Source organism: Palaemon carinicauda, chromosome 2 (assembly GCF_036898095.1).
Source record: "Palaemon carinicauda isolate YSFRI2023 chromosome 2, ASM3689809v2, whole genome shotgun sequence".
Classification (NCBI taxonomy): domain Eukaryota; kingdom Metazoa; phylum Arthropoda; class Malacostraca; order Decapoda; family Palaemonidae; genus Palaemon; species Palaemon carinicauda.
In genome coordinates, this window is record NC_090726.1 from 77055795 (window position 1) to 77070794 (window position 15000).

Sequence of the window (15000 nt, forward strand, 5' to 3'; positions counted from 1 at the left end):
TATATATATATATATATATGTTACAGTCAATCTCTAAATCCAGACAATTTGTAAAGTGATTAATTATTTCAGGTAATTTGTGAACTGCCTAGTTCACCCAGTCATTTTATAAATCAGCTGAAAATCGCAGACAATTTACAAAGTGACTAAACTTTTGATAGATTTTCTTGGCATAATGACTGAAATGATCCTGCTATGGATCACAACTCTCCGACCCCGCCCGGCCGAGGAACGTGTGTGTGTGTGTGTGTTCTAAAATGCGACATTTCTATTATTTTATAATTTTTTATTCTTACAATTTAAACTACAGTGACACCGTAATGAACAGACAGTAAAACAAACCTGTTTCTTGAGTAAATCTTTATTTTCTAAAACCTGAGGAACGAGATAATTACAAAATTAAAACTTAATTCTAAAATGCGACATTTTTATTATTATATCATTTTTTATTCTTACAATTTAAACTAGAGTGGCACCGACTATTGCACATGTGACCTTCTTTGTAACATTTACAGCGATTTGTTTGACACTGTTTCTTGCTTGCAGTACAATTGCACTTAGCATAACCTAGATGATTGCTGTACTGCTTGACGAAGTCCTATTTCCTTGTCTGCACTTATTTCATCAATACTATACAGTTGATGGCTGCAGATATCAAATTGGCTCCTACTATAGCGCCCCTTGAGTATCCCATCTCTCACGCCTATTCGATACATGTCATTTTCGTTACGATCTAGGATAACACCGATAACATTTCGGGGATCACCTTTCCCTCGATCAACTAACGGGATGGGAATTGTCACGTTATCTCCTGGATCACCTGGGACGTGTTCTAAACGACTGCGTTTGACCATGCGCTCAGCTTGAGCTAACTGACCAGCTGATGCTCTGGACCGTTGAAGTGCTATGTCTTCTTGGAGCTGATGAAGTCTTCCTTGAGGATTCTGGCCACAGTTTGGACTGACTGGATAGGCAGACCCCTCTGCTGAGCCATCTGAATAAAGGAAAATAAAGAATAAATGCAGTTACTTTTCTTTCCTTAATAACAAAAGAACATTTAATCAATGGAGATAGACTCGCCATGTGGTTTGGAATTTAACCAAATTAGTTTAATATTTACATTTTATAACAAAAGATTTTTTTTATAGAGCAGAGCTCTCTGATGAACCATCTGAATAAACAAAAACAAAGAATTAATGCAGTTACTTTTCTTTCCTTAATAACAAAATAAAAAGAAATAATTAATGGTGATAGACTTGTCATGTAGTTTGAAATTTAACCAAATTAAATTTAACCCAATTCTTTATCAGTTATATTTTATAACAGTATTTTTTTTCCATCTCTACCTTGCTGAGCGAAGTCCTCTGGCGAGTCATTTGGAGGAGCAGAGCTCTCTGATGAACCATCTGAATAAACGAAAACAAAGAATTAATGCAGTTACTTTTCTTTCCTTATTTATTTATTTATTTATTTATTTTTTGCATCTACCTGGCTGAGCGAAGTACTCTGGCGAATCATTTGGAGGAGCAGAACATTCAGGTGAATCGTCTGAAGGGTTCGTGAACTTGGGTGATTCGTCTGGCCGAGTAAAGTCAGAGGAGAAACTGTAAGCTCCAAGTAAATCCTCTTCAGTTATCATTGTCCTCCAAACTTCTTCTGGAAGTGCAGTTGAATGTAGACCTACTCTGGCGTCAACACCAAAGAGTGCTTTGTATGGAGATTGTTTGATTCCAGAATGGTAACTGGAGTTCTTTTGGAACTGCTTAAACCTGAGTCCCATGGGCCAGTCAGTTGTATCATTATCCCCTAACCATGAAATAAGCATGTCTTTTATATCACAGTTAAGGCGTTCAACAGATCCCTGGCTCTGTGGATGCCTTGGTTTACCATGAACAATCAACAGGTCTGGCCAAAGGAGTTTGAGTTCCGAAATTACCAATGTTGTAAATTCGCTACCATTATCACACTGAAGAATTTGAGGGGCCCCAAACATTAAGAATATGTCCATTAGCTGGAATGCAACCTCAGCGGCTCTTTTTGAAGTTAAGGGGCGCAATATGCAATACTTTGTTAGATGATCTTGGTACACCATTATCCACTTATACTTTCCTTTGGCGCAAGACTGCATGTCAACAAGGTCCACCTGAGATCGTGAACCGTAATCCTTAGATAAAATCTGTTTGACAGTTACTCCCTTTGTCGCACATCTCTTCCCTTTCTTTTGACACTGAACACACAAAGATTTGAACAGTTCTATAGTATCTCTAGTTATGTTCGCATATTTAGACAGCTCTTTGACCATTTTGTCTCTTCCGCCATGTCCCTTAGCAATGTGAGCACGTTTTATTATTTCAAACATATCCTCAACGTGTACAAAATAAACAAGTTCTTGAGTTTCATCCTTCCGTTTTTTTATTAACTTTTCAACACCACCACACTGAAGAACTTCGTAACGTCCAAGGATGTAATACTGCCAATTTTATTTGCTTTTTGCACTTGATGCAACTCTGAGTTCCTCTATCAGATTGTAGTACTCAATTTTAGTTAGTATTAATGACTTTGAATCAGAGTTCTTCTTCAACATCACTTTCTCGTAGAAATTTTCTTCTTGGGAACACGCCATAGCTTCCCCAAATAAATTAGCCTATACCTCACAGAAGGACAGTGTCAAGGACAAGGCCAACACACAACTGCTCTAATTAGCTGTTCAGCCCACAGACGCCTGTACCCTTTGCCTGTAATGGCAGTGAGAGGGTAACAGCTAGTTAAAACAAACACACACAGGATAATTTCAGTCATTATGACAAGAAAATCTATCAAAATTTTAGTCACTTTGTAAATTGTCTGCGATTTTCAGCTGATTTATAAAATGACTGGGTGAACTAGGCAGTTCACAAATTACCTGAAATAATCTGTCACTTTACAAATTGTCTGGATTTAGAGATTGACTGTAACATATATATATATATATATATATACATATTTAATAAAAAATTATCATATTTTTTTCTGCCAAATTTGCCGTATAACGAAGACATCCTTTGAAGTAAGAATAATAAACATATGTATACATTATTAGGAGAGCAAGAGCGGTTCCCTCTTTCAGAAAATAGTGAAAGTGAGCCGGTAGGTTCTACCTGAGAATCGAGGTGAATGCAACTAACTTTATTTCAACAGATAGCGAGTTTTAATACAACAGGTTCTGGATAAAACGGCATTCAAAATAATTTATGAAAAGATAGTCTTGAACACGCTCTGTTAAATTTGAGGAAGTAAGCGAGATATGCAATAAAAAAATAAAGTACTGTCACTGTGTACAAGCCTGTGAAATATATGCGGTACAAAATCAATGACACATTATTATATTTTAAACGAATGGTAGCTGTCACACTATGTCAAGAAATTTCAAGTAAAATTTAGGCTATGAAGTCAAAAATTTCTTCGTCAATCAATTGCATTTAGTGTATAGTATAGCTCACATATTTTATCAGAACTTTCTACATGGGTGGAGATTGGGACATTTTTTCCGACACTTTATTAGAATGAACAAATATTTCAGTGCCTGAATATTAGATTTTGTATCCTAACACCAGAAAAAAGTAATCTGTACCGTTACATTTTGAATATCTTTTATTTTCTATGATGACTATTCTTTTCTTAATAAATTTACCAGATTGACCGATGTTTAACGTTTCACCGAGGTCAGAAAGGATATGACCGCAATCTTTTTGATATTTTCCAAGTTTAGCAAAGTTATTACGAAGTTTAAGCATATGAAATCATGCAATTGTTATTAACTAAAGCTGTCATATGGCATGCTTTGGTAATTATAAGGAATAAAAAGATCCGATGGAAACTGAAGGAGACACGTAATAACAATAGAAAAAAAAAACTATTTAGAGGTAAGACTAATCAATATGGAAATACGTTAAATGGTATATCATTTATTTAGATTTTTTATGAGCTGCATATATACATGATATCTTTCCACCCACTTCTTCATAACAAGTTCCCTATATTGGTTTGCTTTGGCTTCTAATTCTTTAATATTTGGTCCAAGAAGAACTTATACAGATTTGCGAGTTAGCATCCATAATTATACAAGTTTTAAATTGGACACCGTAAATAAATTATTAAATAGGGCACATTTTCTCTGGGTAATCCGGTTTACCTTTCACAGATTGTTGTATTTCCTGTTAACTTATTATTTTTTCCTTGGAATACCTTCCGGCAGCGCATAATACATGTTAAAAAGGTTGTTCTTTAAATTATAATGGCAAAATACTAAAAACTCAGTGGAACAAGAAGCCAAAAATAGTAATATATCAGAAATTACCTTATTTAGCCAATCTTAGCTGTTCATCTATAATAAAAGGGAATTAGAAAATATAATTGATAACCTCCATTTTAAAATATATGCAAATAATGCTTTATTTTCAATGATTTTATACAGCGAAAGTTGTTAGATCATAGCGAGTGATTGTCAAATGAAATTTGCTTTAGGATATGTTATTTGTTTACATGCTGTGCCTGTATTGCAGCCTACGGCGGTCTATTGAAATAAATTTTCAAAAACTCAATGTTTCATAGTGTGAAAAGTTTTTGTATTTTTATTGAAATAATCTTGTTAATTAAGTTTTAAGATGGTAAGGCTATTGTAGGCATTATAAATACGCAAAAATTCATCTTTTAGGTATACTTTGAAATATACACACAAACACACACACACGCATATATACATATATATATATATATATATATATATATATATATATATATATATATATATATATATATATATATATATATATATATGTATGTATATATATATATATATGTATATATATATATATGTATATGTGTATATATGTATATGTATATATATATATATATATATATATATATATATATATATATATATATATATATATATACGAGTGTATATATATGCATACATATATGTATATTATATATATATATATATATATAAATATATATATATATATATATAAATATATATATATATATATATATATATATATATATATATATATATATAAATATATATGTATATATATATATATATATATATATATATATATATATATATATATGTATATCTCATCATCATCATCATCATCAACATCACCATTATAATTATCATCTTCAGCCTTTATTAATCCACTGCACGATAAAGACCTCAGACACGTCCTCCTACTCGCGTTTATAGTCCTTCTATACTAGTGTATACCCGTAAATTATCATAGCTTATCAATCTATCGTGTTTTCTTCTTTCCACAACATCTTTTGCTATCACTACGGATCTTTTTTGTCACTCGCAATGTCCATTCTTTAACTGTCATTCTAATATATATATATATATATATATATATATATATATATATATATATATATATATATATATATATATATATATATATATGTGTGTGTGTGTGTGTGCGTGTGTGTATATATATGTATGTATATATATATATATATACATATATATATATATATATATATATATATATATATATATATATATATATATGTATATATATATATATATATATATATATATATATATATATATAAACGAAGACACTCGTAATCACAATTAGACCAAAATTTTTAAAACACTAAAGAAAGGTGGAAGCATCAAATGGAGGAAAAGAAGACTTGGAATAGGGTGCATACAGATATATGATTTAAAGGATGAAAAGACAGAGAGTGACAAAAATTACATAGGATATCTACAAAAGGCTATAGAAGAGGAATAAAAGAAATAAATTTGCCAATAGAAACAATGAAACACCTAAAAAGGTACCAACCCTTAAAAGTATAAAAAGTAAAGAACGCCTTAAAAGGCAGGAAAAGAGGCAAAGCATTAAGAGAAGATATAAGTGTCTGAAGCCTTAATATTCAAAAGTTCGCCTTAAAAGGAAAAACCTTTAAGTCACTGTAACATTAACTTCGTAGCTCCTAAGTCAATGATAAAATTCCTAGTTTATGAATCTTCCAAAACCTACTCGTTACATCTAAGCACAGAAAATCTTAAAACCGCCTTACAAATACCCTATCATTGAACTCCTATCTTGCTACTTACCCATGCACTTTCTTTTATCAAGTCGAATCTCTTTTTAGTACCCATTCCCTCAATTAATCCAAATCCTTGTAGGCATTTTTTTCTTCCTACCCATTGACACTTGTAAATTCGGTTCACTATCTATTGACGACCATTCTTTTTCAATTACAGATCCAGCTCAGTATATTTAGATCCACCCGTTACACTGTACTAACGTTCCAAGCCTTCTTATTTGTTCATCTTGTATATATATATATATATATATATATATATATATATATATATATATATATATATATATATATATATATATATATATATATATAATATATATATATATATATATATATATATATATATATATATATATATATATATATATATATATATATACATATATATATATATATATATATATATATATATATATATATATATATATATATATATATATATATATACATATATATATATATATATATATATATATATATATATATATATATATATATATAGATATATATATATTCAATTATTTATTTATGAAGCTGGTGATTGTCTGTGGTTCTCGTGTTCGCTATAGACAATTTTTGCAAGGATCTTACTGAATATTTAACTATCGAATCTTATATAATTTTTGTCACGAAAGCTAACGCCACTATTTCCATTTTCATCGAGATCCACCTTGATGGTCTACTGGCCCATATTCACAGACCCCAAAAACTGTATTTCATTTAAATCGGGATAACTGATGTCCTAGACTTCTTCAACATTTTAAAAATTATCAATAATAATCGAGAAATCTAACGTCGCTATTTTTATTTCGATTTAGAATCACCGGCACATAGTTACAGACCCCCTAAAACTGCATTCAATATTAAATAATGAATCAATTGCAATAAGTTTTACCATAGAGATTCTACGAAAATAGGAGATTATTTGGGGCTATATTAATTATTTTCTACAAAATGATGTCACTCAAAAAAGAGGTTCTCATTCGGTAAGTCCGATAGCACGTTTGGTGAAAAGAAAAAGATAGCAGGAAAAAAAAAGAGTAAAGAAATGCATGAAGGGAAACAAATGCAAGAAAAATGGTTGCTAGACGTGAGACGCAGGATCAAGAACAAGGGAAAACTTATGCAATTAGAATGGCAGCGAGCCATAAAGAAGAAAATGAAGAGTATATGGATTTAAGATGGAACACTAATGCAAACGGAATGACAGCTATACGTGAGGAAGAACACGAAAAGTAGATGAATTTATGAAGGAACACTAATACCAGTAGAACGGCAGCTGGACGTGAAGCCGAAGACGAAGATCAGAGGAATTTAAGAAGGAACACTATTACAAAAATAATGTCAACTAGACGTGAAACACAGAATGATAAAAAATACTCTTGCCTTGAAAATAATCAATAATAAGAAGTCAGAAATCAAGAAATCAAAAAATTACTCAACTTTGGGATAACCAACAAAGAATGACTCTTCATCGAAACAAAGAAACATCGGAAAGAGCTGAGAATAGTTGTTACATTGATAGAGTCATGCATTCAAAAGCAAGATCACGTCCTTTTAATATCCTGCAATAGTATCTTGGTGCCTTAACTTATAATCCATTATACCCTTATGAAACAGACGTCATATTACAAATTGGCTTAATGTCACAACAATGTAATCACTGTGATGCTCAGAAATTGTAAAATGAACATCCCGGAATGTGTTGCAGTGGAGGGAAAATTAGACTGCCTATGTTATTACAAACTCCTGATTATCTGGGAAAACTCAACGGAACATACCACCATTCAAAACCTTTTCTTCAAATCATACAACAATACAATAATGCTTCCCAGATGACTTTGTTTGGAGCAAAATCTGTGAATGAGGCTGGGATTTATGCCCGCATTCAAAATCCAAGGGCAAATATACTCTAGCAACGCCAGGTACCCTTTTTATTATATAATTATTTATATACCAAGACATTAATGTATTGAAATATATGGCCTATTTGAAATATGAAAAAATAAAATTAAATGCGCAAATTTTTTTTTAAATGTGCATATATATATATATATATATATATATATATATATATATATATATATATATATATATATATATATATATATATATATATATAGCATCTCCCCTACGCCTATTGACTCAAAGGGCCTCGGTTAGATTTCGCCAGTCATCTCAATCTTGAGCTTTTAATTCAATACTTTTACATTCATCATCTCCTACTTCGCGCTTCATAATCCTCAGCCATGTAGGCCTTGGACTTTCTACTCTTCTAGTCCCTTGTGGAACCCAGCTGAACGTTTGTTGAATTAATCTCTCTTGGGGAGTGTGAAGAGCATGCCCAAACCATCTCCATCTACCGCTCATTATGATCTCATCCATATATGACACTCGAGTTATCTCCCTTATAGTTTCATTTTTAGTCCTGCCATGCCATTTAACTTTCAATATCCTTCTGATGGCTTTGTTCTCAAATCTACTAAATCTATTCAGAGATTGATTATGTGTCATACCATGGCTCATGTCCATACAGTAACAACGATCTCACTAAATTGATATATATATAGTCATATTTTTATCTGTAATTCAAGATTTTTTGTCCAAATTTTACTTAACCTAGAAGTTGTCAGGTTTTGGTTTCATATACATACACACACACACACACACACACACACATATATATATATATATATATATATATATATATATATATAAACCGAATAATCGGAAAAGTAAAACAAATGTAATAACTATCTTCAACTCAAGACAAGATTGTTTCTTTTTTATGACAAACAAACAAAATTAACGCTGATGTGAAAGATGATTCTAAACTAGAGTATCCAGAATGTCCACATCTGGCACAGCCCTAAGAATACTACTATTTTGGATGACTTCCAAGTGACTCCTGAAACAGACCGAGAAAAAGATATAAAGTCTATTGGGAAGGGACTTGATGTATGTTTTCGCTTACCCTCTGGGTAAATTTACCAGGACTTGAATCATTAATCAAGTTTTAAGTTTCTTTGGATTGTTGAGATTTTTCTGTTTACTCTTCCTTTACTTTGCATTGGATTGCTTTTATTTATAGAAGTAGGTCTCTGCATAAATACGACTCTCTCTCTCTCTCTCTCTCTCTCTCTCTCTCTCTCTCTCTCTCTCTCTCTCTCTCTCTCTCTCTCTCAGCGACTAAGGGTAGAGTTAATAGACGCATTCAAAATTCTTAAAGGAATAAAAAACTTAGATTACAACAATCTATTCACGCTTAGCACAAATCAACTCTGAGGTAACGGGTACAAACTGGAATTGTAAAGATACAACACCACTCAATGTGGCAATTTCTTTATAGACAAAATAGCAAATACTTGGAATAATATTCCAGCGGATGTAGTAAACAGAACCCCGGTAAATGAGTTCTTGAATAAGTTAGACAAGATCATAAGAACTCTCTAAATGCTTAAACTAAATCGCAGATGGACTAAAGAGTCATCAAGCCATCCAAAATCCTTGTAACTATACGGCATCCTCGAATCCAATGACCAACTAGTTCGATGTTTTTCAGATAATATCTCTCTCTCTCTCTCTCTCTCTCTCTCTCTCTCTCTCTCTCTCTCTCTCTCTCTCTCTCTCTCTCTCTCTCGCTCTCTCTCATTTCATTTTTAGAGCTATAGAATTTATAATTTATGTAAGTGTTAATTAATATATAGTTTAGTGTTATCATATTTGACTCAAAGTGTTTTTGCGTTGTACTTGTTTTACAAGTTATCATCAGACATATTCTGTAAAGGTACTGTGATGATACATTATGGGTAACTGTGTTATAGATTTTATGAATATTTTACCTGTAATAAATTTATACTATATCTCATTTGATTGTTCATGTAATTAGTTGAGGCATTGACTAATCTAATGCTAGATCAATTTTAACCTGTACAGTACTCTATCGTGATCTATAGCACTTCATTCTTTTTATTAACTAATCTTATGTTGGCGAATGACGGCTGAGCAAAGCCCTACTCGATTCAAATGGCCTTCCAGTCAAGGTGGGTTAAGGTACACTTATATTCAAAAGTTTGTCGACACTCAGGGGAAATCGCTCATCAGAGGTATGTAGTGTCAGCATGACAAAATAGATAAAGCCTTGTGTTTGGAGAATTTGTTAGGAAGGATCCTTATACCAGCATTTGTCCGCCTCGAAGTTTTATGACCTAGTAACTGTAGATCATTAATTCGTTATATTCTGTAGTCCTCCACATAACAAAGTTTTCCAGTAAATTAATATGCTCATTATGAAACTGAATTCTAGAATACTTTGTCCGTTTGCTTTAATTTCAACAATTATATCTTCGTTAACCGGAATACTTAAAAAGGAATATTATAAAAATTGTAGAACAAAACTGAGTGAAAGACAATACTCAAAATGCCTTAACTCTGAATCAAGCTAATTAATGACTTGTCTTAGCTTCAAACAAATTTCGAATAGTTCCAGGTTGGAATGGTCAAGTGAAGAGGTTCCATGATGCCTCTCGGGAGCGATGTCTTTTAGGGGTGGGGGGTGGGGGGATTAGTAATAAGCAAGGAACTAAAATTAACGGTCTAAGTGACACAGCGTTTCACAACCTGGGGTGCTAGCACCCCTTGGGGTTGCTGAAATCAATAATTTTGGGTGCTGGGAAACGATACACACATGACGGTAAAATATCACTTCCTGGCAAGGCGTGACTAGTTCTGCAGTACACGTTCGGTACTTGTTTGTATCTGACATGAGAGCGGCGAGACTGTGGGACCAGTGCCAGCCAGACAGTAGCACTGTAGTTGTTCAGTAGCAGTGCAACAGAGCAGTACAGCTCCTACATATTTGAGTTTTGTCGGCATATTTAAGACTATCTTTGATTTCCAGTAGTACTGGTAAGTCTATTGGAAAGTATCTCTCTCTCTCTCTCTCTCTCTCTCTCTCTCTCTCTCTCTCTCTCTCTCTCTCTCTCTCTCTCTCTCTCTCTCCCAATGTATCGCTTCATATTATAATCTGTAAAAGAAGTGATGACGTTTTTCTAAAATCTTGGAACCCTGGTATCAGAGGCGAGTGGCTCGTAGCACGTGGATAGGCTATGTTTTGAATCAGTGTGCATGTTGTCCTTTCGCTTATTATTTTTCCTGAATTATATATATATATATATATATATATATATATATATATAATATATATATATATATATATATATATATATATATATATATTACAGTTAACGGGTTGTTTTATGTTGATTCTTTATCTGAAATGAATATGTCGACCTTTTCCGTGATAGTTTCTGGTTAAAAGTAAGAAGTCTAAGTGTGCAAGAAATGAATAATAATAATAATAATAATAATAATAATAATAATAATAATAATAATAATAATAATAATAATAATAGAAATAAAACGATGTTAGCCATCATTATGTAGGGTACACAAACACACGTTTATTCTTTAACAGTTTTCAATGTATACACACATTTGGAACATTCACACCACATGCAGGGTTTCAACTTTAGGTGAAAATACCTTAAAATAGAGTAATCAGATCTCCTTTCACTAGTTTAGGCCAATAAGCAGTCTCTTTTAGGGTTGCCATATCTGAACAGTCAAAATACCGGACGGTTCCCTCTTGAACACCCCCTCCGCCCCCACCCCCACCTTCCAGAGTCGTAAAAAAATGCAGTTTGTAAGAGCTACCACTATGTGTGTGTGTGCGCGCAAAAATAATTCGAAAGAGAGAAAAATGAACTGACCTCAAGGCTGATACATAAAAATCATATTTAATATAGTTACACTTTTCTTTCTTTATTAGGTCTGTGGCTGCATCATAAATACTGTGTGTGTAAATAATATATATAAATATATATATATATATATATATATATATATATATATATATATATATATACTTATATATATATATATGTATATATATATATATATATATATATATATATATATATATATCTATATCTATATATATATCTATATATATATAGATATATATATATATATATATATATATATATATATATATATATATATATATATATATATATATATTTATATATTATATATATACATATATATATATATATATATATATATATATATATATATGTATATATATAGACTGTATATATATATATATATATATATATATATATATATATATATATATATATATATATATACATGTATGTATGTATATATGCATCCTGTGTAAACATATATATATTATATATATATATATATATATATATATATATATATATATATATATATAGTGTATACACACACTGTATTTATATATATATATATATATATATATATATATATATATATATATATATATATATATATATATATGTGTGTGTGTGTGTGTGTGTGTGTGTGTGTGTGTGAAATATTGATTTATTAATTCACATCATGTTTAATTGTTGTTGCTGTTGTTAATGTTGTCTTTGTTGTTATTATTTTCATTTTATATATCTATTTTCATAATTAAAGAAGAAATTACGGACATTTGGAGAAATTTTAACATTCCCCTTGGACGACGATTTTGACACCTAAATCCAGGACATGTCTGAGAAAATCCTGACATATGGCAACCCTAAACTCTATTTCCAACATTCTTTTTTCTTTTCTTTTTTTTTTTAGAAACTTGCTGCTTTCTTCTTGTCAAATATATTTTTCTTACTCTGCTTTCCTTTCTCCCATATCTTCTTATTTCTCCTCCCGTAACCCCATCTAATACTATACCCCTCCTTAACCCGCCACCCGTAGTTAAATCAATGTATTTATAGATAGGATGGGGAAGCTATGCTGGATTTTTATTTTTTTAATTAGATTACTGTTGGGAGGGCAGTAGTAGTGAAGAGGTTAACCGTTAATAGCATTATGTTTTAATTATAATCTGAGTTTGCTTCTTTATTTCTTAATGTCATTTATAAAAGTTTCAATGTTGCTTTTTTGCTAGAATCCTTCTCTTCATTCATTTGCCGGTTTATGTGAATCTGCCCGGCCGAAGACACGCAAATGGAGTGATGAATATGTCAAATATGGTTTCACTGCACTCCTGGACGATAAGGGAGGACCAGACCGGGCACAGTGTATGACTTGCCATTTTATCATTTGCAACTCAAATTTGAAGCCTGCTAGACTCCGACACCACCAGTTGAAGCATCCAACCACAGAACATGAACAGTCTTTCGAGGCCTTGCAGGCGAAGAGGGCTACATATGAAAAGAAAGGTACACTACACCAAATTGAATTCAAGCCAGTGCAGAAACCCCTTCTACAAGCTTCATATTAAGTGCCATACCAGTGCATTAGGACCAAGGCTTCGCATTCGGCTCCAAAAAATTTGATTAAGCCATGCATCATTCGGATGGTTGAGTTAATTTTGGGAACAGAAGCAGCCAAGAAAGTGATTGATGTGCATTTGTCCAATAATGTCATTGGAGGAAGAGTTGAAGATATGAGTTGCGACATCTTGGAACAAATTGTAGAGGAGATTCAAGCAAGTCCTACCTGCATTAGTCTGCAGTTGGATCAATCAACTGATGTTTCCAACCTAAGTCAACTGATTGTGTATACCCATTACATCAAAGATGGTGAGATTAAGGATGAATTCCTCTTCTGTTTGGCTTTGCAGACAACGACTAAAGCAGCAGATGTATTCCGACTCTTGGACAAATTTTTTTCAGAAGCATCAGATCAAGTGGGAGAAGGTAGGATCAGTCTGCACAGATGGTGCCCCAGCCATGCTGGGGAATAAGTCTGGATTTGCTGCTCTATTGATGGAAAGGGTACCAGATATCATTACAAAGCACTGTGTACTCCATCGCCATGCTTTGGTGGTAAAGACATTGTCATCTCATTTCAAAGATGTTCTGTCTGTCTGTGTTAAAGTTGTCAATTACATCCGGGGACGTGCTTTAAACCACAGAGTTCGAGTTATTTTGTGAGGAGATGGGAAGTGACCATCAGGTGCTTCTCTTCCATACTGAAGTGCGATGGCTCTCCCGCGGAAAAATGCTGACACGTATTGCAGAGCTCACTGATGAGATTGCAATATTTCTCCGAGAGTATCAGAGTGATTTTGCTGAAAATTTTGAGGACAAAATTTTCCTTCTCTCCCTCTCCTACCTGGCAGACATTTTTGGTCTTCTGAATGATCTCAACTTGTCCATGCAAGGCATGTTTGCTAATAATATTGATTGTACAGAGAAGGTAGAAGCCTTCAAGAAGAAAATGTCACTGTGGACGCGTCGAATCCAGGGAGGAATTGTGGGAAGCTTTCCTATCCTGGATGAAAAACATGGAGACAAGACAATCCAGCCAATGCTTGTAGAAAATATTGTTGCTCACCTCTCACTCCTAGAGACCACTATAGCACAATACTTTCCCATGGATCATTCATTTCCAGAATGGATACAGCAGCTCTTCTTGGCAGATATGGATGATGATGATAACCTAAAGGAGGAGCTTATTGATCTGCAAGTGAACCAGGGTTGTCAAATAAAATTTTGCACACTACCGCTGTCAGGTTTCTGGTGTGATCAGTTGGTAGCATACCCTGGATTAGAAAAGGCAGCGCTGGAAATGATCATTCCTTTTCCAACTACCTACCTCTGTGAAAAGGCTTTCTCCACCATGCTCCAAATCAAAACAACTGCCCGGAACCGACTTCAAATTGGGTTGCTTCATGATATGAGGGTGGCTCTGGCCAACACAAAGCCTCGAAATGAGAAACTAGTTGCATATATGCAAAAACAAAAATCACATTGATGTATGTACAGTATGATTGATTACCCAGTTGTACATATTTAAATCCATGCAATTTCATTTTTTCTCATTTTTTTTTATTTCTTTTATTTA

The 15000-nt window shown here is 32.7% G+C and overlaps 3 protein-coding genes across 3 annotated transcripts in view; 2 read left to right on the forward strand and 1 right to left on the reverse strand.

The window, feature by feature from the left end:
* The window catches only part of LOC137617699 (KRAB-A domain-containing protein 2-like), a 4205-nt gene extending 1903 nt beyond the window's left edge, over positions 1-2302 (reverse strand). Inside the window, exons 1-3 of the mRNA XM_068347700.1 lie at positions 1489-2302; positions 702-994; positions 343-375 (exon numbers count right to left, since the gene is read on the reverse strand). Of these exons, the coding sequence (XP_068203801.1) occupies positions 343-375; positions 702-994; positions 1489-2302 (1140 nt within the window). The remainder of the gene's footprint in view (positions 1-342; positions 376-701; positions 995-1488) is intronic.
* A 15-nt stretch (positions 2303-2317) lies between these two features.
* Positions 2318-13432, forward strand: LOC137617710 (protein FAM200C-like). The gene is made up of 2 exons (XM_068347710.1): positions 2318-2332; positions 13097-13432. The coding sequence occupies exons 1-2, from the start codon at positions 2318-2320 to the stop codon at positions 13430-13432; spliced, it is 351 nt and encodes a 116-aa protein (XP_068203811.1).
* A 659-nt stretch (positions 13433-14091) lies between these two features.
* LOC137617721 (protein FAM200C-like) lies at positions 14092-14910 on the forward strand. Its single transcript, XM_068347721.1, has one exon. It carries the CDS (start codon positions 14092-14094, stop codon positions 14908-14910), a length of 819 nt encoding a protein of 272 aa, XP_068203822.1.
* The last annotated feature ends 90 nt before the right edge of the window (positions 14911-15000 follow it).